The sequence below is a fragment of the Scardinius erythrophthalmus genome (assembly GCF_964197995.2).
Source record: "Scardinius erythrophthalmus genome assembly, chromosome: 17".
Lineage (NCBI taxonomy): Eukaryota > Metazoa > Chordata > Actinopteri > Cypriniformes > Leuciscidae > Scardinius > Scardinius erythrophthalmus.
Window position 1 is genome coordinate 11551462 of NC_138237.1, and position 26195 is coordinate 11577656.

The 26195-nt window shown below is 39.4% G+C and overlaps 2 protein-coding genes across 2 annotated transcripts; both read left to right on the forward strand.

Annotated features, from left to right (window-relative positions):
• Positions 1–384: 384 nt before the first annotated feature.
• On the forward strand, positions 385–6939 carry LOC308705592 (bile salt-activated lipase-like; the record flags this gene model as incomplete). Its single annotated transcript, XM_081390679.1, has 11 exons — positions 385–453; positions 1849–1996; positions 2126–2245; positions 2523–2720; positions 3491–3621; positions 3900–4007; positions 4266–4380; positions 4567–4753; positions 5169–5372; positions 5460–5657; positions 6677–6939. 11 exons carry the CDS (start codon positions 385–387, stop codon positions 6858–6860), a joined length of 1662 nt encoding a protein of 553 aa, XP_081246805.1. The 3' UTR covers positions 6861–6939.
• Positions 6940–14947: 8008 nt separating this feature from the next.
• Positions 14948–24903, forward strand: LOC308706160 (bile salt-activated lipase-like; the record flags this gene model as incomplete). The annotated part of the gene is made up of 11 exons (XM_081391559.1): positions 14948–15013; positions 15807–15954; positions 16084–16203; positions 16727–16924; positions 17629–17759; positions 18063–18170; positions 18509–18623; positions 18951–19137; positions 21634–21837; positions 21925–22122; positions 24642–24903. The coding sequence occupies 11 exons, from the start codon at positions 14948–14950 to the stop codon at positions 24823–24825; spliced, it is 1659 nt and encodes a 552-aa protein (XP_081247685.1). The 3' UTR covers positions 24826–24903.
• Positions 24904–26195: the final 1292 nt, after the last annotated feature.

The window sequence follows — 26195 nt, forward strand, 5'->3', positions numbered from 1 at the left end:
TGTTCAATTGAGAAAATAAAAGCGTCAACTAGCCCGTATTGTATTTACCCATTTTGGCAGATGGTGAATTGATTTGTTTATTGCAAAAGTCTTTGTGCAATTATTCTGCAAGGTGGCTTAAATGTTTTATCATTCATAAATAATTCTCTGAAATGGAAAAGAAAATTTGTTTCTGTCATTAAGATTACACAAAGCTCTAATGAACACACACATTTTTCGTGAGAGTTTAACACAACTGCACACATGTTGTCCAGTTACTAGAAGGGACTGTGTACTTTTGGGGTAAGATATGGCTTTGGAACACCTGGGAACAGAGATATGATTTGGCCTGTTTATAAAAGCGGACAGAGTTCCCTTCAGTGCCACACTTGCAGCCACTATCTGATGACGATGGTGATGCTGGGAGTTTTCATCTCTGTTGCCCTCATCCTGGGGACAGCAAATGCAGCTTCTGTAAGTTATGATATGAATTCAATTAAAGATTTGTATTTAATAGGTTTATAGTCAATTTGGGGATTTAAAGAGTTCATATCCATATTTCAAAATAAGAAAAACTTCGACTTTTTATACTATGCAGACATGAATTATTAAATGCTTGAGAGTTATGTATATGTTTAACTTATTATGCTTTACAGTTAGTGTAGTAGTTTTGTTTAATAATGAAGTTATTGTTAAGTATTAAATTAAATGCACAATATGTAAGATTTTTGGATTAAATATCCCAAAACCACTAGAACAATGTTATATATTTTGTTGACTTGTGTAGGCTACTTACATTATCCCGAATATTTCCAAGAAAGTTTAAATCCAGAGAAATAAGTCATTTTAACCAGGACATGGACCGTGTCCATGCGTCGCCTATCAATGACGTCACACCCGCGTTACCCTCGATTTCCTGTTTTATTATGTAGAAACCATAGAAACACCAAAGACGCTTTAATATATTATGCGTTTTATTAGACAGGTGAGCAACTGTTTGGATACAATCATCGACAGAAAACTAATCATTGTTATATAGCTCAACACAGTTTGTCTTAACGTTTAAATCTCGCTTTCTTGATTTACCGCGAGTACCATGTTTTACCATGCCTAATATTGATCTAGCTTACTGCAGTGTGCAACAAGTGTCTCATAGTAGCCGCATAGCAGCAAACACAGAGTAGCATTATAACAACTTTCAACACGCTCAATAATAATATAATAAAATTATATTACCACACATACACATGACCTAAAAAAGAGGAAGTGGTCGTCTGCGGCATAATAAAAGCTCCACTGCTCTCGAGCCGTGTGTCGCGCTTGTCTCTCTTTAGCAATCGCTCCAGCGGCCTCGTACCGCTCCAGCGGCTTTTCAGCCCTGTCCTGCTTCATACTACAGTAAAGTTAATAAATCTTTAATACATTAGCTCATCCATGAACGTGATTTCTGCCCGAACGTGATTTTTTTCCTCCGGCTGTAGAGGTAAAGACAATGACTCCCATGATTCCGCGAAATCACGTGCGTCATCAAGCTAAGCCTTTTTTTTAAATAAGCGACCTCTAGCGGCGAGAATTACACATTGTGCCTTTAATAAAGAAGAAATAATACTAAGTCTTATTATAAATCTTTTAATTAAAATGATATCTATTTAACTTTAATAAGTAGCCCCTAAGGAGAAAGTAAAAACTTTTACTTCTCCCAGAGAAATTCTGTATTTGCAATGCAGTTTCGCGAGCAAAAGCAAAAGTTTTAGTAGAGAACAAAAATGCAGGTAATCTAAACCTGACACTGTGGCAGGAAGTGGCTAAAATGCTCAAAATATTATATGCTGCAATTTTCTAGTCAATTTAATTGTGAACATGTTGCAGCTGGGATCTGTGTACACGGAGGGAGGGATGGTACAGGGAAAGAGTCGTAGTGTTGGACTCTTCCGCTACGTGGACGTGTTCAAGGGAATTCCATTCGCTGCTCCACCTGGCAGATTGGCGAAGCCGGTTCGTCACCCAGGCTGGGATGGTGTGTATCCCTGTCTGTCGTGCAAGCTTGTCTAGACCTTTTTAGGCACTGGTTATTAGGCCTAGCTAGGGTCTAAAATGAGTGAGTGAGTGTATTAACTGTGTACTCTTGCTGACTCTACCTGCACAGGCGTCCTGAAAGCCACTGAGTACGGAAATAGGTGTATGCAGCTCAATATTGTCGGTAAAGATGTCCTGGGCGCTGAGGACTGTCTCTACCTGAACATCTGGGTCCCTCACGGACGTTCTGGTAACCCAAACCTGTTCTAATTCACAAGACAAAAAAAGTATGTTAAAGGGATCGTTTACCAAAAAAATGTAAATTCTGTCATCATTTACTCACCCTCATGTCATTCCAAACTTGTATGACTTGCGTGAAACATTTTTGTCCATACAACGAAAGTCAATGGGGTCCAATGTTGTTTTGCAGTGTTTGATGGGAACATTTTGACAGAATTTTCATTTTTGATGAACTAGAGAACAACATTTTAACAAATATGTCTGGCTTGAAACCTCATTTTTTGCAGTGTCTACCAATTTGCCTGTTATGGTGTTCATCTATGGTGGTGGCTTCCTGATGGGTGGTGGGATGGGTGCAAACTTCTTGAACAACTACCTTTATGATGGACAGGAGATTGCAGACAGAGGAAATGTCATCGTGGTGACGTTCAACTACCGTGTCGGAGCCCTCGGATTCCTCAGCAGCGGAGATGCTGACGCACCTGGTAAATTTCATTTGAATATAAGTCATACAAATATGGTACATCACGGTATATGGAAAAAATGCAGCCCAAAGGGGAAAAGATTTCTAGGGAGGAACGCAACTGTATTGTAAGTGCATGTTAACTGTTTTTGGATAGAACGTAAAAGAATGTTTTTTTTTTTTTATCTCATATTTTTTTCCATCATGTAGTATGCAAAATTACAAAGCCCCTGAAGGGGCATGGTGATAAAAAAAAATGAGATGGGAGGAAAATTTTTTGGTAATGCAAAAGTGTTGTGTTTTAGTCCAGAGAAACTTTGCGTTCACTTGCAAAATATTTGCGTTCCCCGTATAAACTTTGTGTTTGCTCGCAAAACTTTCGAGTTGTTGCAAGCGAATTCAAAGTTTTTCGGGAGAATGCAAAGGTTGTGTGAGCGAACACATTATTTCTCGGCAGAAAGCAAAACTTTTGCAAGAGAACACAAAAGCGTTGACATATATTTTTTCCTCCCATCCCATAATTTTTTCACCGCCATTCCCCTTTAGGTGTTCCGTTCCTTTGCAGATCTTTTTCGTTCCCAAGGGAAACTTGCGTTCACTTGCAAAACTTCTTTGCGAGCGAACGTTAATTTATTGGAGGAATGCAAAAGATTTGTAAAGGAATGGAACAACTAAAGGGGAATGTCTATACAGTGACTCCACTGTATAGACATTGTATATGTATGCATATGAATGGGTTGATTAATTGATTGTAGTATTTAAATGATGATCTGAGCATGTCCTGGTCGATAGGAAACTATGGCCTGTGGGATCAGCACGCCGCTATCTCTTGGGTGCACAGGAACATCAGAGCTTTCGGTGGCAATCCAGACAACATCACTCTCTTTGGCGAGTCAGCAGGTGGAGCCAGCGTAAACTTCCAGGTGCTACATAAACAAAAAAAACAATATTCTGCTTGCAGGCTTATGTATTACATTTTCATGACTGTGTGTACATGTTTGCTAGGATGAGGTCATTTTTGAAAATGTCTTTACAATATTGCAAACTGTTGAAGTAGCCCTCCTAAATTGGCTAAATAATGTAATCTAATGGCAACAGGTTTGCGTGAGGGCTTGGTTTATTATCGGTATGAAAACCATAAGAGGTCCTTCATAATAAGGTTGAAGGTTCTAAGGTCTGTTGTGTGTCCCATCCTGCACAGATTCTTTCCCCTAAAAACAAGGGCCTGGTCCGCAGAGCTATCTCACAGAGTGGTGTTGCTCTCTGTCCTTGGGCCGTCAACAGAAATCCACGACAATCTGCTGAGAAGGTGAGAATCATCTTCATGAATGTCCCACATTGCTGAATACTCATTATAAAAAAGACCTGGTGCATTGTGTACAGTACTAGCATTTGATATACAGTGGTCCCAAAATCCTCAGGGGTTTGTTTACTCTCATTCCCAACCAAGTGTTTATTAAGTGAAGTCACCTGTTCTGTTTCATATACAGACTGGCATTTCAATGATTTTGGTTTGTTAATAATTAATGAATAGATATCACAACAAAGTTTGTGTGTGCACCTTTAGATCGCAAAGAAGGTAGGATGTCCCACTGATAGTGGGATGGTGGCTTGTCTGAAGATGACAGATCCAAAGATAGTTACTCTTGCTGGGAATGTGGACTTCAATACATCTCCAAGTGGTAAGAACATTCAGAGTGGCTGCTTGTGTTTTAGCCCTTTACATGCTTTCTATAGCAATAGTTGTTCTATACCAAACCTGCACGACTAGTCGTTCTTTTACTGGGAATACCAGTGAACAAGTCAGTGTCTAAAAGTCATGCAGGTTTGCGTAAAGTCAAAAGATCAAATCTGACTATCTTTTCCAGATCCCATTGTGCACAAACTGGCTCTGTCCCCCGTCATCGATGGTGACTTCATCCCAGACGAGCCTGAAACCCTTTTCCAAAATGCTGCTGACATTGACTACATCGCTGGAGTCAATGACATGGACGGCCACATCTTTGCTACCGTTGATGTCCCCTCTATCAACAATGCTCTGGTGTCCACCTCTGTGTAAGTGTGCTACATCAAAGAGTCATCTGGAATCATTTTGAGAATTTTGAATGACCCCATAAAACCAGAGACAGAGTTTTGTGGCTTTTGTTTATGTATGGTAGCTTATCAATTTAATGCATCCTTCCTGATGCATTAAATTTATTTTATTTTTTTAAATCGTACTGATTCCAAACTTTTAAACGGTAGTACATACAGTATGTTTTACTGTATGAGAATATACACATTTAAAAATGACAATCTTTGTTTTCTGGAAAAACAATGATGTAAGCTAAAGGCAACTGGCCTTTCAACAAAGAGACAAACCGATGTGTCCTATGCAGAAAAACTGCACCTGTCCAGTCGTTTCATGGGGCCTTTAATAATCCAAACAACGGCATAATAAAAAAAAAAAACTGCTTTTGATTTATAACAGATCAGATGTCAGGGCTCTCTCGATTTCCCTGTCTGAAGCTAGAGGACAAAACGCTGGTGTCGCAACTTATCAGGAGTACACGGCCAATTGGGGTAGTAACCCTAGTGATAAGGATATAAAGAAAACAATTGTGGACATTGAGACGGACTACATCTTCCTGGTGCCAACCCAAGCGGCCCTGTACCTCCACACTGACCATGCCAAGTAAGCTGACTTCATCTTCTTATTTACTGAACTCTAAAGTGTGAACTGAAAAGTAGAAACCTTAAAACAACCTTTTTTCTCCATTAGATCTGCACGAACCTACTCCTACCTGTTCACCGAGCCCTCTCGCATGCCTGTCTTTCCACTCTGGATGGGTGCCGATCACGCTGACGACCTGCAGTATGTGTTTGGGAAGCCGTTCGAGACTCCTTTGGGCTACTTTCCTCGCCATCGTGACGTCTCCAAATACATGATTGCCTACTGGACCAATTTTGCTCAAACTGGGTATACAAACATAAAAATACTCACAATATTAAAATACTTCATGTTATTCCACTTTAATGTGTAGAGGCAACTATAAACATTAAAATATATATAATATAAGAGTACTATAAAACAAGGCTTATCTATAGTTATAGATATTGAAAATTGGAGAATGGAGATACTATTATAGTTTTTTTTCCCCATTTCATTTTAATTTCCGTTATAGTTTTAGTAATTTAAAATACAGAGCCTCTAAACCGGACATGGTGGTGGAAAAAAAATTAGATGAGAGGAAAAATTATATTTAAAAACTTTTGCTTTCCCTGGAAAAACTTTGCGATCGCTCGCAAAACATTTCTTCTGAAAGTCTCCGCATTTGCTCGCAAAGCTTTTGCGTTCTTTTACTAAACTTTTGCGTTCCCTCACAAAACTTTCGTGTTCCCCCGAGAAAATTTGCGTTTGCTTGCAAAGAACTCAAAAGTTTTGTGAGAGAACAAAGTTTCTTGGTGTAATGCAAAACATTTGTGAGAGAATGCAAAATCATTGAAATATAATTTTTCCTACCGTCGCATATTTTTTAGGGGATCTGTAAATTTTGTTGTGTGTTTTTTAAATTTGTATTAGTTAGTTTTCTTTTTTTCAAATGTCTGTATAGTTCAGGGGTGTCCAAACCTGCTCCTGGAGATCCACTGTCCTGTAGAGTTTAGTTCCAACCCCAATTAAACACACCTGAACCAGCTAATCAAAGGCAGAATAAAAAACTTCCAGGCAGGTGTGTTGAGGCAATTTGGAGCTAAACTCTGCAGGACAGCAGCCCTCCAGGAGCAGGTTTGGACACCCCTGGAATCGTTTTTATTTATATATATATATATTTTTTATAGATCAAGTTAAACTAAATTAAATATATTTTTAAATAAATTAACATTTGTAAGTAACAAAAATATTGTTTAATGGTTTTAGTTTTAGTTAAGTATAATAACCCTTGTGTCACTTGTGATGCATAATGATAGCTAAAATGTTTCTTTGTTTCTACCTCACAGTGACCCTAACAAAGGTGAGTCCAGTGTTCCTGTAGCCTGGCCCGAGTTTGCCGGCACTGACCATAAGTACCTAGACATCAACAACAAAATGAACAGGAATAGTGTGAAGCAGATGTTGAGAACGCGCATGGTTTACTACTGGACTACCGTCTTTGCCGGCTACCCTTCTGTCCAGAAGAGCTGAGCACTGCTAACCTGACTACAGAATCATTTAGATAATATCATACTAAGATTCATGCAATAAACAAAATATATGATGATCAAAACCAGTTTTTCTTTATTTATTTGCCATGACATCAGAAGAATGCTGTTTGGTGCTCCAGTTTGCTGAGAGAACGTTTACAAAGACAACATTTTCTATCAGTTAACGTCAATTCTAAGATTCTTAGATAACTCTAGAACTGTTCCACTACATCACGTGTCAAGCTCCACTACTGGATGGCCACTGTCCTGCAGAGTTTAGCTCCAACCAGCTCCAAAACTCCTGCCTGGAAGTTTCTAGCATTGGGAGATACAAGGGGCCATGGCTCTACCATTGGAAAAAGCATAATAGTTAACTTAGATCATGTATGCCTTGATATCCAATCACATTACAGCCTGAACGTCACTGAATTTTGTTCAGAGTTGCATGACAGTCAATCACTGTTTGCGGATACCATGCAAATGAATGAGAAGTGCCTTAAACTGAATCATACCTGTCTCGCAATTGTCCGTGACTTCTCTCATAAAACAGCATTTTTTTCAGTGTAAACTCTAAAAATAGATAAATCCAAAACGAATGTTTAAGAGCAAACATTTTGAAGATTAGCCGATGAGCTGTCGATTCATTCAATTATATGCTATTTCCTCTCAAGAGTGGTTTATTCAGCTTGGTGAAGCCTCTCCTCCATTGACATCCATTAAAAACAGCCTTGTCTTCTTCCCTGCGTACCACAGCCTTAGCAGTCGTTACGCTTTTTCCGGCTAAAAGGCCTTGATTAGCTGGTTCAGGTATGTTTAATTATGGTTGGTGCTGAACTCTGCATGACAGTGGCCCTCCAGGAAATGTTTGATACCCTTGTACCACATTAATACAGTTATCTAGCAATATTGTTGAGAAATGTGAAGTCTGTTCCTCTGGCATGGTCACATAACCCATAACACTGCAGTAACACCATTAGATAGAACAAACATTGAAAGGCAGGATTTCACAGGAAAACCACAACCAACTGGAACAACACATGGATAAAGAATATATATAGTGTATATAATACATGTAGGCAGAAAACCTGAGCTGATATTGTTAAACAAAGCAGAATATTTGATGATGTTACAGTCAATGGAGCTGTAAACCATAAAAGAGTTACAAACGCATGGATCTCTATGAATGAAATATTACATTTAAACAATCTTTATTTACATACATTCTATAATTTGTTAAGAACAAAATGATGTCACAACAGTCAATGGACACCAAAATCATCAACACACTGAGGGCTAGATTCAAAATCACACCAAAACTCAATGTAAAAAACTGAAGTTACAGGCTGATCCAACTTGCTTTAAGTTCATTTACAGCAACTCATGCAAGTCAGTAGTGTGTATGGCCCCCAGACTCTATGCACTCACAGCAACATCTGGGCAAGCTCCGGATGAGATGGCAAATGGTGTCCTGGGGGATCTCCTCCCAGACCTGGATCAGGGCATCAGTGAGCTCCTGGACAGTCTGTGGTGCTACTTGGTGGCTTCGAATGCTCCATAATGTCCCAGAGGTGCTCAATTGGATTTAGGTCTGGGGAATGTGACGGCCAGCCAATGGCAACAATTCCTTCATCATCTAAAAACTGCCTACACACTCTAGCCACATGAAACCCAGGGCCCAATAAACCAGCATAAGGTCTGACAGTGGCTCTGAGGATTTCATCCCTGTACCTAACAGTGGTAAGAGAACCATTGGCTAGCACATGGTCCCCAGACCATTACTGACCCATCGCCAAACCGGTCTCCCGGTATCTCCTCAATGCTCTTGAAACTGTGCTGGGAGACACACCAAACCTCCTTGCGACATATGGATGTGCAATCCTGGAGAAGCAGGACTGCCTGTGCAACCTGATTGGGTTGAAGGTAATGCCTTATGCTACAGACAGGGACAAGGACCCTAACAAAACTGAAGACAAATCAGTCAGGAAGAATAAGGAGAGAACAATGGTCTATGGCCACCACTTGCGAAATCATTAACTTTTGGGGGGTTGTCTTGCTGTGTTGCCTCTCCAGTGCACCTGTTGTCACTTTCATTTGCACCAAAGCAAGTAGTGTTGCACGATTAATCACATCGCAATCGCGATGTCAAGCCTATTCGATTATACGACGCAAAATGCAGCAATTTTATGAAATAAATAAACGCATGTGTGGACATGACAACCCATTCTCTCTGAGAGCTGTTTGCACATTTTCCACACCGCTAATAAAAAGAAGACCAGTAATTTTCGGTTTAGGCTGTGGCGCGTATGGTCACGTCGTGACTTTTTCCGGTGTGCAGTGCGGAGAACAGGTGAAGATGGATGCCGACCAGACGGACACTGAACTGGTGGCCAGAAAATTTTTTACCTCTGGTATATGGCAATATTTTGGCTATAAGACAACCGACACTGAGCAGAGAGGGCAGGGTTGGGGACTCACGCAATTGACACTTTTCACATGCTCTCACACACACATCCATTTTCTCAGAGAATGAAAAAAAAATTTTTTGGAGAAAATTCACAAAGCAAAGAGGACACTGACAGACTAGACAGAGCAGGTTACTTTTGATAGGAAACAAATTCTCAGCTCTCAGATTCTGTCAATTTTATTACAAAATTCAAACAATAGCGTTGTAAATGTGACGTGACAGATCGTGGTCGTGAACCGAACATCTCTTACTCTTTACGTTTTGAAACTTTTTGTCAGGGCTTTTCTTCACACTTTGTTCTAATGCATCAAAAGAAAACAACACAACCAAACCGAAAAATAAAACATTTTTGTAAACATTAGCTACCATTTGTACAGTTAAGTTCTCAAACTATTTAGAGTATCGTACCCCTAAGGCTTTTAACATCCTTCTGTGTACCCCCTCTCTGCAATCACACCTTTTGGGCATCACACCAGGAAGGGGCAATATTTGCCCCCTTAAATCGATTTTCCAGTGCATTTTTTACCTGTCCAAATTCCTTTATAATATAAATAACGCTTTAAATAAAATAAAAAATTCAATAGAGAAATATGCAATGATTGTAAAAAACGAAGTGATGCTTTTAAATACTAAATTAAAAACGCCATTAGGTGGTGGCAAGTTACTGTCTTTATGAGTGAGTCACCGAGTCAATCATTCAATCAGTAAGGAAGCAAGTGGCTGTAATTATGAATCATTGATGCATTGACTCTCACAATTTGTTCAAAGCCGTAGATTCATTCACAAACACTGCTGTGTGCTGCTGTTCTGCTGTGGCTTTCGTGGAGCTATTATTTTGTTGAAAAAAATTAGCGCGATTAGCAAAGGCAGCATTGTTGAGTGAATGCAGTCAGTTTTGACTACAAAAGATGAGGTGTACAGGAAGGTGATCAGATGTCATGTATTTAAAGCATTTTACCTGCTAGAAATACATGCTCAGTTTTAATGTTATTTTAAGGTGGGGTAGAATTAAATGAACGCAAAACTCAGCATTTTGTTCGCGTACCCCCTTCTGTCACCTTACGTACCCCCAGGGATAGGGGAGAGCGGGGCACAACCTAACACGGGGCTAGTTGTAACACCGTTGTTTTAAATACTTCCACACATGCTAGCATGACGAAACTTAGTGTATTTACTAGATGCCATATCAACACTCTATAGAGACAAAATTGTGCCAAAATTCAAATCTTTGGAAGATACCAAAGTCTCCGGCACGGACACCAACGTCTCCAGAATGGACACCACCGTCTCAGGCACGTCTCCGACATGTCTCCGCCGTCTCTGGAAAGGACACCACCGTCTCCTGCACGGACACCATTGTCTCCAGAATGGACACCACCGCCTACAAGATGCCCAGACTTCCCTCTCTCCAGACACTTCCTCCAGCTCTTCCGGGGGGACACTAAGGCGTTCCCAGGCCAGCCGGGAGACATAATCCCTCCAGCGTGTTCTAGGTCTTCCCCGGGATCTCCTCCCGGTGGGACATACCCGGAACACCTTCCTGGGAAGGCATCCAGGAGGCATCCGTAACAGTTGCCCGAGCCACCTCAGCTGTCCCCTCTCGATGTGAAGGATCAGTGGTTCTACTCTGAGCTCCCCCCGAGTGACAGAGCTCCTCACCCTTTCTCAAAGGGATCGCCCAGCCACCCTGCAGAGAAAGCTCATTTCGGCCACCTGTATCTGGGATCTTGTTCTTTCGGTCATGGCCTCACCGAACTCCTCCCAGGCCCGATTTTTTGCCTCCACAACCACCCGGGCTGCAGTCCGCTTGGCCTGCCGGTACCCCTCAGCTGCCTCAGGAGTCCCACAAGCCAGCCAGGCCTGATAGGACTCCTTCTTCAGCTTGACGGCATCCCTTACTTCCGGTGTCCACCACTGGGTTCGGGGATTGCCGTCTCGACAGGCACCGGAGACCTTATGGCCACAGCTCCGAGCGGCCGCGTCGACAATGGAGGTGGAGAACATGGTCCACTCGGACTCAATATCTCCAGACTCCCTCAGGATCCAGTCGAAGCCCCGCCGGAGGTGGAAGTTGAAGATCTCTCTGACAGGGGACTCGGCCAAACGTTCCCAACAGACCCTCACAGTACGTTTGGGTCTGCCGAGTCTGTCCAGCTTCCTCCCCCGCCATCGGATCCAACTCACCACCAGATGGTGATCAGTTGACAGCTCCGCCCATCTCTTCACCCGAGTGTCCGAGACATACGGCCGGAGGTCGGATGAAGCGACTACAAAGTCGATCATCAACCTCCGGCCTAGGGTGTCCTGGTGCCACGTGCACTGATGGACACCCTTATGCTTGAACATGGTGTTCGTTATGGACAAGCTGTAACTAGCACAGAAGTCCAATAACAGAACACCGCTTGGGATCAGATCCGGGGGGCCGTTCCTCCCAATCATGCCTCTCCAGGTGTCACTGTCGCTGCCCACATGGGTGTTGAATCCACCAGTAGAATGACGGAGTCCCCAGTCGGAGCACTTTCCAGCACCCCACCCAGAGACTCCAAGAGGGCCGGGTACTCTGCACTGCAGTTCGGCCCGTAGGTGCACACGACAGTGAGAGACCTATCCCCGACCCGAAGGCGCAGGGAAGCGACCCTCCGGGGTGAACTCCAACACATGGTGGCCGAGCTGGGGGGCTATAAGCAAACCCACACCAGCCCGCCGCGTCTTATTTCGTTTTTTCACATGCATTAAATGAGTGTCATATCAGTTCTGAGATGCTGGTCCTCAACCAGTGTCACGCCACTCACTCCATGCGAGATCGACTTTTGCCTTATGATATATAAATTTCTTTTAAAGTCATAAAACCATATTCATACATATATAAAAATGAAATATCTTTAGAGTAATTTCATAAAGGTAGAAGGTGTTCTCAAAAAACATGTTGAAAAACAAAAAGTTATTTTAAGTCATGTTATCTTAAATTCCGATGTAGTAAAACAGCTGTCATCAGGGGGTGCTGCAGCACCCTCAGCACCCCTAGTTCCTGCGGCCATGCCCCACGTCGCTCCTTCAGGCTGAGCCCGGCCGGGTCCCATGGGGGGAGGCCCGGCCACCAGGCGCTAACATATGAGCCCCAACCCCGGGCCTGGCTCCAGGGTGGGGCCCCAGCTGCGCCATGCTGGGCGACGTCACGGTCCTCGTTTTTGATTCTCTCATAAAGGGTTTATGAACCGCTCTTATAGTCTGATCCATCACCTAGGACCTGTTTGCCTTGGGAGACTCTAGCAGGGGCATATAGCCCCGGACAACATAGCTCCTAGATCATTCAGGTACTCAAACCCCTCCACCACGGTAAGGTGGCAGTTCAAGAAGAGGGTATTATTATATTACTATACTACTATTTTGAGAACAGATATTGACAAATAATCTAATACCCACTGACATGGTTTTAAAGCTATTTCTTATCCATTTTTCCTAAATACCTCACATTTGAATGCCCGTGTCTGTGTATGTGTGGGCTGACAGTTGCTGTTTTAGCCAGAGCAAGTGGATGTTGCATTGGAGTTAAAAGTCAAAGGTAAAGTAGGCTAATTTCAAATTTACATAATTGTGGTTGTGATTTATTTCTGTTATAGTTGTCTTCAGCCATTTTTATGTTTGAATTTACATTGTGAAAAACAAGGTTGTGTTCCAAGCGCCAGTATAGGCCAAAAAAGGAAGAACTCTTGCGTCATCAGAACAGGGTGTTCAATGCACCTCCGTTTCCGTTAGTCTTTACTAGTTAATAGTAAATATACAAATATGAACAATAAGTGTGTTGAAAGATACAGTACAATTACCGAAATGTTATGCCTCATACATAATATTGATCAATCAGTGTTTTTCAACCGCGGAAAGAGGTCAATAAAACAGCTGGAGAACAATATGTCACATAATGTTACATTTACACCAGGAAAGCCATTTGATGATAGCACGTTAGCTGGCTAATATAGAGAGAGGAGTATTTAGCTAAATTTGTGCACTATATTAAATATTTATTATATTTTTACTTATATCATTAAAATATTGTAACCCTGTTGTCATAGCCAAGTAAAAAACACATTATATTTATTTTGAGTTGTTATTTTTAACCTTTAATAACAATACTAGCTGACAGGGGTCTCTGTATCTTTACAGCATTAGGTGAGTTTTGTTTTTTCTTGAGAAAAATTAATAATCTACTACTGTATCTAATATTTATACAAATTAATTGATATTGAATCAAAATCGGAATCAAATCACAAGATTTGAATTAAAATTATGAAATTTGTGTCAAGCAATAATAAAATCAGTAGCCTACCAGTCATTGTACCATGTAAACATTGTAACAAGTTGTCAATAAACTTAAAATTCTGTTACCAAATGTTTTGACAATCACAATACACTTAGACCAAAAATGAGTTTATACAAAGCATATGTTGCGCCATCATGCTTAAATGTCCCTGTTTGTCTGGACAGACTGTTCAAAGTATCTTATTTTCATGAGCATACAAATGTTCTTATTTATTGTTCCATTTATTTTATACTATTGTACTATTGAGACAATAACAAGTTTGCAGTAATGCAAAGATGTCATTATTTAATTTAGTAAAAAATATTATTTTAATTTGAAAACACTGTGCATTTAGTTCTTGTCACTAGTTTGAGTACACATTTCAGCATTATCAGTAATCTGTGTCTACATTTTCCTTGAGAACCAAGCAAGCTGACTCTTGAAATCGTTTGTTTATTATATCGCAATCGCAATATTGACCTCAATAATCGCAATATGACATTTTCCCCAAATCATGCAGCCCTAAAAGCAAGTGAAACTGATTCGCAATCACTTATGCTTCCAAACTGGACAAAATTAAGTGACTTACTGTGACAATTAAGTGTTCCTTTAATTTTTTGGAGCAGTATATAGCGCTATATAAATAGAGGTTTGAAGCAAAAGCACCAATAAAGTACCATTAATGTAGTCCATGCAACTTGTGTACTATTTTCAAGTCTTTTAAATTCATACAATGGATTTGTATGAGAAACAGACTGAAATTCAAGTTAACTTATTTTAGGTGAGCTATTCATATAATGTTATTATGTGCATGGATTATAAATTTGCATGCAAATTTTCCTGCAAAATTGGGGTTCAAAGTGAGGTTCACTTGTAATGGCAATTCCTCTGAATCCAAAGTTGAGTTCATTAAAGGTTTCATTGTCACGCTTAATATCTCCCTCAATTTACAAGTTTGTCTCTGGATGCAACAAATTTGCATATACTCCATCCCATAGCTTAGGGTTGGCACAGGTCGAGAAACCTTTAAGCTTTGCAGGCTGTTAAAATCATGCTGAGGTTTCAGTCTTTAGTTCGCTTTTCTGCAAGGTGGCACAAATGTTTTATCATTCATAAATATTTCTCTATAATGGAAAAAGAAATGTGTTTCCGTGAGAGTTTAACACAACTTCACACATGTTGTCCTGTCACTAGATAGACGGTGTAATCTAGTATATTTTGGGGTAAGATATGGCTTTGGAACAACTGGGAACAGATATATATTTGCATTTGAGTTTATAAAAGCGGACAGAATTCCCTTCAGTGCCACACTTGTAGCCACTATCTGATGATGGCGATGCTGGGAGTTTTCATCGCTGTTGCCCTCATCCTGGGGACAGCAAATGCAGCTTCTGTAAGTTATGATATGCTTAGATGTTATTATGCTTAACAGTTCATTATGTTTATGTATTTGGTAAGGAATAATTGACGACAAATTGAAGTGGTAATGCGGTTACACCTCGGGTGTGCATTATTTTAGCGGGAAACGCTCTTGTGTATAGGACTAATTTCTTATACATCTGATCTAATCGCAAACGTTATCGGGGAACCGGGCCCAAGTCTGTTAATTAAGATTGTATCTATTTTAACTTTAATATGTAGCCCCATAAGGGGACATATAAAAAAACTTTTACTTTTCCCAGAGAAATTCTGCATTTGCATTGCAGTTTCGCAAACAAAAAAAAAACAAAAGTTTTAGTAGAGCACAAAAAAAGCACTGAAATATAATTTTTCCTTCCATCTCATATTTTACCCCATTATCAATTTAAATTAAAATCGATATAACTTTAATTAATTGACTTGATTATTTGTTCTTTAGCAATATACCTTTACATTATTAATACATGAAGCTTAACGAATAAACGTATATAAACATAATGAAGCGTTAAGCATAATAATATGTTAAACATAAATATAACTCTTAAGCATAATATAATGTGACGCCATATCAATAATTAAAAAATATATGATCCTATCACATTTATTTTAACTTGGTATTTTAAATAAAAATCTAAACCTGATACTATAGAAAAGTATTTTGTATTTTATGGTTTTCCTGCAAAAAGAATTACATACAATGTGGCTAAAATGCTCAAAATACTATGCATGCTATGCTGCAATTTCTAACCAAATTTAATTGTGAACAGCTGGGATCTGTGTACACGGAGGGAGGGATGGTACAGGGAAAGAGTCATAGTGTTGGACTCTTCCGCCATGTGGACGTGTTCAAGGGAATTCCTTTCGCTGCTAAACCTGGCAGACTGGCGAAGCCGGTTCGTCACCAAGGCTGGGATGGTGTGTATCCCTGTCTGTCGTGCAAGCTTGTCTAGACCTTTTTAGGCACTGGTTATTAGGCCTAGCTAGGGTCTAAATTGAGTGAGTGAGTGAATTAACAGTGTACTCTTGCTGACTCTACCTGCACAGGCGTCCTGAAAGCCACTGAGTACGGAAATAGGTGTATGCAGCTCAATATTCTCGGTAAAGATGTCCTGGGCGCTGAGGACTGTCTCTTCCTGAACATCTGGGTCCCTCAGGGAAATTCCGGTAACACAAACCTGTTCTAATTCACAAGACAAAAAAATAAGCTAAAGGGATCGTTTAACAAAAAAATGAAAATGCTGTGATCATTTACTCACCCTCATGTCATTCCAAACTTGTATGACTTGCGCAAAACATTTTTGTCCATACAATGAAAGTCAATGGGGTCCAATGTTGTTTTGACAGTGTTTGATGGGGACATTTTGACAGAATTTAAATTTTTGATGAACTAGAGAACAACATTTTAACAAATATGTAGAATTCTTTATTCACACAACGTTTCGGTCACACGACCTTCATCACTCCTGATGAAGGTCGTGTGACCGAAACGTTGTGTGAATAAAGAATACTTCTTTGCAAGTTACGATAGTGTGCGAGAATTGCTTGTCTGTTGAAACGATCCACCTGGTTGGTCTCATTATCTTACGCACCTATCAATTGCAGGTGTGCGATGGAGTTTGTTCACTAACAAATATGTAGTCAAATGTATAAATTTATCCTGTCTGGCTTGAAACCTCATTTTTTGCAGTGTCTACCAATTTGCCTGTTATGGTGTTCATCTATGGTGGTGGCTTCCTGATGGGTGGTGGGATGGGTGCAAACTTCTTGAACAACTACCTTTATGATGGGCAGGAGATTGCAGACAGAGGAAATGTCATCGTGGTGACGTTCAACTACCGTGTCGGAGCCCTCGGATTCCTCAGCAGCGGAGATGCTGACGCACCTGGTAAATTTCATTTGAATATCAAGTCATACAAATATGATACATCACGGTAGGGAAAAAATTCAGCCTAAAGGGTAAAAAAAAACAGTTTCAATGCTTTTGCAAGCGAACACAGATTTTGTGGGGGAACAAATTATTGATATATAATTTATATATATATATATAAACTGATCCAGGATAACAATATATTTTTTCAAGCAGCAAAGGCTAGGATGTCAAATAATCGTCTAGCGAATCTGTTTGGCAAAAGTATATTTGGAAGACCTAAAATCAAAGGCAAGGGGTTCAACTGTAACTCTACTCCAAACATTCGACTCATATATTGAACAACTTTTGACCAGTAAATCCTTATTACAGAACAATCCCAAAAACAATGAATATAGTGTCCCACTTCCACCTTTCATTTTAGACATAATGCAGAATTGCTTGGGTCAAATTTACTTCTAAGGAACGGTGTGATGTGCATTCTATGTGCAATCCTGACCTGAATAGATCTGGCTCTGTTGCAGACAGAGATCTTATTCGCCTGACTCCAGACCTGCTCCCAATCTTCCTCTGTTACAGTCAATTGTAACTCACCCTACCATAATCTTAGGAGGTCTTACGTGTTTGCCACTTCATATAAGCAAAGGCCGTTATAAAAGCAAGAGATCTGCTTACAATTGATTGTGATCTTGATGATGATCAGAGCATGTCCTGGTTGATAGGAAACTATGGCCTGTGGGATCAGCACGCCGCTATCGCTTGGGTACACAGGAACATCAGAGCTTTCGGTGGCAATCCAGACAACATCACTCTCTTTGGCGAGTCAGCAGGTGGAGCCAGCGTAAACTTCCAGGTGCTACATAAAAAAATAAATAAAATAAAAAACATTCTGCTTGCAGGCTTATGTATTACATTTTCATGACTATGTGTACATGTGCTGGTCTGGCTATGTTTGCTAGGATGAGGTCATTTTTGAAAATGTCTTCACAATATTGCAAACTGTTGAAGTAGCCCTCCTAAATTGGCTAAATGATGTAATCTAATGGCAACAGGTTTGCGTGAGGGCTTGGTTTATTGTCGGTATGAAAACTATAAGAGGTCCTCGGTAATAAAGGTTGAAGGTTCTAAGGTCTGTTGTGTGTCCCATCCTGCACAGATTCTTTCCCCTAAAAACAAAGGCCTGGTCCGCAGAGCTATCTCACAGAGTGGTGTTGCTCTCTGTCCTTGGGCCGTCAACAGAAATCCCCGACAATCTGCTGAGAAGGTGAGCATCATCTTCATGAATGTCCCACATTGCTGAATACTCATTATAAAACAGACCTGGTGCATTGTGTACAGTACTAGCATTTGATATACAGAGGTCCCAAAATCCTCAGGGGTTTGTTTACTCTCATTCCCAACCTTTTGCGAAACACTTTACTGTACACTTGCAAGTGTTTACTTAGTGAAGTCACCTGTTCTGTTTCACATACAGACTGGCATTTCAATGATTTTTGTCAATTAATAATTAATGAATAGATATCACAACTTGGTTTATTTCTAAAGGTACAATTATTTCTTCAAAACTATATGGGTAAAAAAAAATTGTGTGTGCACCTTTAGATCGCAAAGAAGGTAGGATGTCCCACTGATAGTGGGATGGTGGCATGTCTGAAGAATGCAGATCCAAAGAAAGTTACTCTTGCTGGGAATGTGGACTTCAATACATCTCCAAGTGGTAAGAACATTCAGAGTGGCTGCTTGTGTTTTAGCCCTTTACATGCTTTCTATAGCCATAGTTGAACCAAAATTAAAATTCAGTCATCTTTTACTCACTCTCATGTCGTTCCAAACCTGCACGACTAGTCGTTCTTTTCTATATAATTACAAAGAATGGGAATACCAGTGAACAAGTCAGTGTATAAAAGTCATGCAGGTTTGGAAAGACATGAAGGTGAGTAAATGATGACATAATAACTATCCCTTTAAAATGGTTAAACTGCTGATGAAAACCACAGTAAATGCAACGCAAAGTTAAAAGATCAAATCTGACTATCTTTTCCAGATCCCATTGTGCACAAACTGGCTCTGTCCCCCGTCATCGATGGTGACTTCATCCCCGGCGAGCCTGAAACCCTTTTCCAAAATGCTGCTGACATTGACTACATCGCTGGAGTCAATGACATGGACGGCCACATCTTTGCTACCATTGACGTCCCCTCTGTCAACAATGCTCTGGTGTCCACCCCTGCGTAAGTGTGCTACATCAAAGAGTCATCTGGAATCATTTTGAGAATTTTTAAAGACCCCATAAAACCAGAGAACCAGAAAAGCAGAGTTTTGTGGCTTTTGTTTATGTTAGCTTTGAGGCCATCTACATGTTAGTGTACTATTTAATGTTAAAAGTTGGTAAAAGAATTATATTATATATATATATATACATATATACATACACACACACACACATATATATACATATACACACACACATATATATACAGTGGGTACGGAAAGTATTCAGACCCCCTTAAATTTTTCACTCTTTGTTATATTGCAGCCATTTGCTAAAATCATTTAAGTTGCAGCTGAAAAACACCCCCACAGCATGATGCTGCCACCACCATGCTTCACTGTTGAGACTGTATTGGACAGGTGATGAGTAGTGCCTGGTTTTCTCCACACATACTGCTTAGAATAAAGGCCAAAAAGTTCTATCTTGGTCTCATCAGACCAGAGAATCTTATTTATCACCATCTTGGAATCCTTCAGGTGTTTTTTAGCAAACTCCATGCGTGTCTTGCACTGAGGAGAGGCTTCCGTTGGGCCACTCTGCCATAAAGCCCCGACTGGTGGATGGCTGCAGTGATGGTTGACTTACTACAACTTTCTCCCATCTCCCGACTGCATCTCTGGAGCTCAGCCACAGTGATCTTTGGGTTCTTCTTTACCTCTCTCACCAAGGCTCTTCTCCCCCGATAGCTCAATTTGGCCGGACAGCCAGCTCTAGGAAGGGTTCTGGTCGTCCCAAATGTCTTCCATTTAAGGATTATGGAGGCCACTGTGCTCTTAGGAACCTTAAGTGCAGCAGAATTTTTTTTGTAACCTTGGCCAGATCTGTGCCTTGCCATAATTCTGTCTCTGAGCTCTCCAGGCAGTTCCTTTGACCTCATTATTCTCATTTGCTCTGACATGCACTGTGAGCTGTAAGGTCTTATATAGACAGGTGTGTGGCTTTCCTAAACAAGTCCAATCAGTATAATCAAACACAGCTGGACTCAAATGAAGATGTAGAACCATCTCAAGGATGATCAGAAGGAATGGACAGCACCTGAGTTAAATATATGAGTGTCACAGCAAAGTGTCTGAATACTTAGGACCATGTGATATATCAGTTTTTCTTTTTTAATAAATGTGCAAAAATGTCAACAATTCTGTTTTTCTGTCAATATGGGGTCCTGTGTGTACAATAATGAGGAAAAAATGAACTTTACATTTTAGCAAATGGATGCAATATAACAAAGAGTGAAAAATTTAAGGGGGTCTGAATACTTTCCGTACCCACTGTATATAAAAGAAGAAGAAACTTGTAGAAACTAGAAGAAACTAAGTGCAGCTTAAGGAAAATACTTTCCAAGAAGAAGAAACAAAGTGCAGCTTAAGGAAAATACTTTCCAAATAAAAATAAATTATATTTGGGACCAAAAATGTATGCACCTCTTGATGGAAAGAACATCACAACATTTATTTCCATCAAGAGGAGCATCAATTTTTGGTCAAGATCATGTATTGAAAGTGCAAGTGTCCAGCACTCTGTAAAGTCTCCTCCAGCACATCCCAAAGACTTTCAATGAATTCACGGTCTGGACTCAGAGGTGCCAATTCATGTGTGGAAATGATTCTTCATGCTCCCTCTCAACCAGTCTTTCACATATTGATCCTGATGAATCTTGACATTGTTATCCTGAAGTATGGCCATGATGTGTCTTCCTACATGGTTGTTTAAAGGTGCTCTAAGGCTAAGCGATGTTGGGTGACATCACTTCTTGTTGACGTTGGAAGTATTGTCAAACAAAACGGAGGCTAGCTCGACCCTCCTTCCTCCTCATCCCATCTCCTCCCCCTCCCTTCCGTGCTTCCTGAAACAGGCTTTTCCAATGTAAACTTGGGACTTTGCACGTTCCTTCTCCTTTTCCCTCTTCTTTGCTATTTATTCATCGGAACGTTATCTCTTTGGTTGTGTGTCGGCCATATCAAAATTCAAGACAATAGAATTCTAACATTAGTCATTGTCATTGTCGTTGTCTAGGACATCTCTCCTCTAGCTAACTTCCAAGGGGGGGGGGGTTCTAGGCAGTATATTATTACAATTTAAAATAACTGGTTTATATTTAAATATATTTTAAAATGCAATTTATTCCTGTGATGGCAAAGCACAATTTTCAGCATCATTACTCCAGTCTTCAGTGTCACATAATTTGTCAGAGATCATTCTAATATTCTTAATTTGCTGCTCAAGATACATTTTTTTATTATCAGTGTTTTACTGTATGGAATATACACATTTAAAAATTTACATTTATGTTTTCTGGAAAAACAATGATGTAAGCTAAAGGCAACTAGCCTTTCAACAAAGGGACAAACTGATGTGCCCTATGCAGAAAAACTGCACCTGTCCAGTCGTTTCATGGGGCCTTTAATAATCCAAACAACGGCATAATAAATAAAAAACTGCTTTTAATTTATAACAGGGAAGATGTCAGGGCTCTCTCGATTTCCCTGTCTGAAGCTAGAGGACAAAACGCTGGTGTCGCAACTTATCAGGAGTACACGGTCAATTGGGGTAGTAACCCTAGTGATAAGGATATTAAGAAAACAGTTGTGGACATTGAGACGGACTACATCTTCCTGGTGCCAACCCAAGCGGCCCTGTACCTCCACACTGACCATGCCAAGTAAGCTGACTTCATCTTCTTATTTACTGAACTCTAAAGTGTGAACTGAAAAGTAGAAACCTTAAAACAACCTTTTTTCTCCATTAGATCTGCACGAACCTACTCCTACCTGTTCACCGAGCCCTCTCGCATACCTGTCTTTCCACTCTGGATGGGTGCCGATCACGCTGACGACCTGCAGTATGTGTTTGGGAAGCCGTTCGAGACTCCTTTGGGCTACTTTCCTCGCCATCGTGACGTCTCCAAATACATGATTGCCTACTGGACCAATTTTGCTCAAACTGGGTATACAAACATAAAAATACTTACAATATTAAAATACTTCATCTTATTCAACTTTTATGTGTAAAGGCAACTATAATAATTAAATTATATCAGTGCTGTCAATCGATTAAAAAAATAACTAGATTAATCACACATTCTTTCTGATTAATCATGATTAAAAACACTTAAAGGGATAGTTCACTTTGAAATTAATTTTTGATATGTTTTAGCTTACCTCAAGGGCATCCAAGATGTAGGTGTCTTTGTTTCCGCAGTAGTTTCAATTTTGATATTTTTAGGTCAAACCGTTCTTGTCTGTCAGTCATATAATGCAGGTCGATGGTCACTGGCTCAAAACACAAGCACAGAGTCCAAATTAAAAATGATCTGACGGCGCGGGCGGGTATAGATATATACATAGATGTCGCCTTGGCTACGGTTTCGTTCCAATGAACTGCAGTAGCGAAGTCGACATCTAGTGTATACATCTATACCCGCCCGCGCCGTCAGATCATTTGGACGTGTGCTGTTTTCAAGAGATAACAACGATATAAATACTGTTCGTTTTCTCACACAAACCGCTCGTTTCGTGTCTTAGGCCATCAATGTGTACTTACGATGGGGAATTGTTTCATTTGGACGATGGAGAATTGTTTTAATTTGGACTCTGTGCTTGTGTTTTGAGCCAGTGACCATCGACCTGCATTATATGACTGACAGACAAGAACGGTTTGACCTAAAAATATCAAAATTGAAACTACTGCGGAAACAAAGACACCTACATCTTGGATGCCCTTGAGGTAAGCTAAAACATATCAAAAATTAATTTCAAAGTGAACTATCCCTTTAAGTTTTATACGTTTTTAATATATTTTATTATGTAGTAAATTCACAGTGAGTCTCCAAATTAATGTAGAAATAAGTGTATTTTAAATACTTGTTTAATGGCATCTATTAATTTATGAAGGCCAGTATCACTGATACTAATACTGCTACTGATGTCTCAATGAAATTGATTTGTTCCCCCCCATTTTAAACATTATAGCCATTCAATATTACAGTGTCATTGAAATCTATCACTTTTTTACATTTTTTAGGCTTCAAAAAATATAGCAACTTTTAATTTAAAGTGAACTTAAAACAATCCTCACATAAACCCACAGTAAATGTCATATTTACCTGTGCCCTTCCTGTCTAATAGGTAGGAAATATACAGAAATTGAATAAAGTTAGCAAACAATCTGCACTGCATAAATTATAAATTAAATATAGACTAATCCTTATTAAAGCTAAAAAAGTTTTTAAGTCAAGAGCAGTGACTTTTGCGTTCCCCCGAGAAACTGTGCGATCGCTCTGCAAAACATTTGCATTCCCCTGAAAGTCTCCACATTCGCTCACAGAAATTCAGCGTTCTTTCACTATACTTTTGCGTTTCCCTGAAAAACTTTGCATTCGCTCACAAAAAGTTTGCGTTCCCTTGTGGGAACTTGTGGGGTATGCACAAGAATGCACAAGTTTTGCGAGCGAATGCAAAGTTTTTCAGGGAAACCCAAAAGTTTCCCCACAGAGTTTCTTGGTGTAACGCAAAATATTTGAGAGAGAGAGCACAACCATTGAAATATAATTATTCCTCCCATCTCATATTTTTTAGGTGCTCTGTTAATTTTGTTGTGTGTTTTTGTAATATGTATTACAAGTTTTTTTTTAAATGTCTTTATAGTTCAGGGGTGTCCAAACCTGCTCCTGGAGATCCACTGTCCTGTAGAGTTTAGTTCCAACCCCAATTAAACACACCTGAACCAGCTAATCAAATTATAACTAGTTTAGTTAAGTTTATTTATACAGCACAATAAAACAACAGTCGCACAATGTTCAAGACGAGAATAGGAATAACTAATAAAAAACTTCCAGACAGGGGTATTGAGGCAATTTGGGGCTAAACTCTGTAGGACGGCGGCCCTCCAGAAGAAGGTTTGGACACCCCTGGAATAGTTTTTATTAATATTTATTTTAGTTTTAATTTTTTATTTTGGTAGCACTTTACAATAAGGTTTCATTAGCTTTCATAAGTTAACTACATTAGTAAAAAAGAACTAATAATGAATTGCACTTTTACAGAATTTATTAATCTTTGTTAATTTCAACATTTAATAATACATTAAAATAAAAATTTGTATTTGTTAACATTAGTTAATGCACTGTGAAGTAACATGAAGAAACAATGGACAGCTGTATTTTTATTAACTAATGTTAACAAATATTAACAAATACAGTAACAAATGTATTGCTTTAAGAAATGTTGCTTTGACAATGAGCTGAAATAAAACAAGTTTTATATATATTATATATTATATATATATATATATATATATATATATATATATATATATATATATATATATATATATATATATATATATATATATATATATATATATATATATATATATATTGTTTTTGTTTTAGTTAAGTAAAATAACCCCTGTGTCACTTGTGGTGCATAATGATAGCTAAAATGTCTCTTTCTCTCTCCCTCACAGTGACCCTAACAAAGGTGAGTCCAGTGTTCCTGTAGCCTGGCCTGAGTTCGCCGGCACTGGCCACAAATACATAGACATCAACAACAGTATGAACAAGAACAGTGTAAAGCAGATGTTGAGAACGCGCATGGTTTACTACTGGACTACCGTCTTTGCCGGCTACCCTTCTGTCCAGAAGAGCTGAGCACAGCTAACCTGACTACAGAATCATTTAGATAATATCATACTAAGATTCATGCAATAAACAAAATATATGATGATCAAAACCAGTTTTTCTTTATGTATTTGCCATGACATCAGAAGAATGCTGTTTGGTGCTCCAGTTTGCTGAGAGAACGTTTACAAAGACAACATTTTCTATCAGTTAATGTCAATTCTAAGATTCTTAGATAACTCTAGAACTGTTTCACTACATCACATGTCAAGCTCCACTACTGGATGGCCACTGTCCTGCAGAGTTTAGCTCCAACCAGCTCCAAAACTCCTGCCTGGAAGTTTCTAGCATTGGGAGATACAAGGGGCCATGGCTCTACCATTGGAAAAACCATAGTTAACTTAATCATGTATGCCTTGATATCCATTCACATTACAGCCTGAACGTCACTGAATTTTGTTCAGAGTTGTGTGACAGTCAATCACTGTTTGCGGATACCATGGAAATGAATGAGAAGTGCCTTAAACTGAATCATACCCATCTCGCAATTGTCTGTGACTTCTCTCATAAAACAGCATTTTTTTCAGTGTAAACTCAGTCAATGGACACCAAAATTCAGAGTGAGACTCACGCAATTGACACGTTTCACTTTTTTTTCTTTTTCTTTTTTTTTTGAGAAAAATCATGGAGCAAAGAGGACACTGACACCGACAGACTAGACAGAATCTGAGAGCTGAGAATTTGTTTCCTATCAAAAGTAACCTGCTCTGTCAATTTTATTACAAAATTCAAACAATAGCGTTGTAAATGTGACGTGACAGATCGTGGTCGTGAACCGAACATCTCTTACTCTTTAAATACGTTTTGAAACTTTTTGTCAGGGCTGAATGGAGCAGCCCAGGTCAGATAATTTGTGTTCTCGTTTTTGTCTTCAAAACGAAAATTTTTGTTTTCTTCACACTTTGTTCTAATGCATCAAATGAAAACACAATACAACCAAAACGAAAAATAAAACATTTTTGTAAACATTAGCTACCATTTGTACAGTTAAATTCTCAAACTTTTTAGAGTATCATACCCCTAAGGCTTTTAAAATCCTTCTGTGTACTTTTTCAGTGCATTTTTTTACCTTCTACCTTTTTAAATTCCTTTATAATATAAATAATGCTTTAAATAAAAAATAAAAAAAGTTCAATAGAGAAATATGCAATGATGATAAAAAACGAAGTGAACTACAGTGCCAGGGTTGAATTTTTGTCCCAGTTTTGTCCCAGTGGGGGGGGACAACCAGTCAATGACGGCAGAGGTGACTCTGCCGAAGGAAGATACGAGCTTATCGTAGGAAGCATGCCGTAGAGAAATACACATACGGGAGAGAAGCAGAGAAAAGTCAGGGCTGG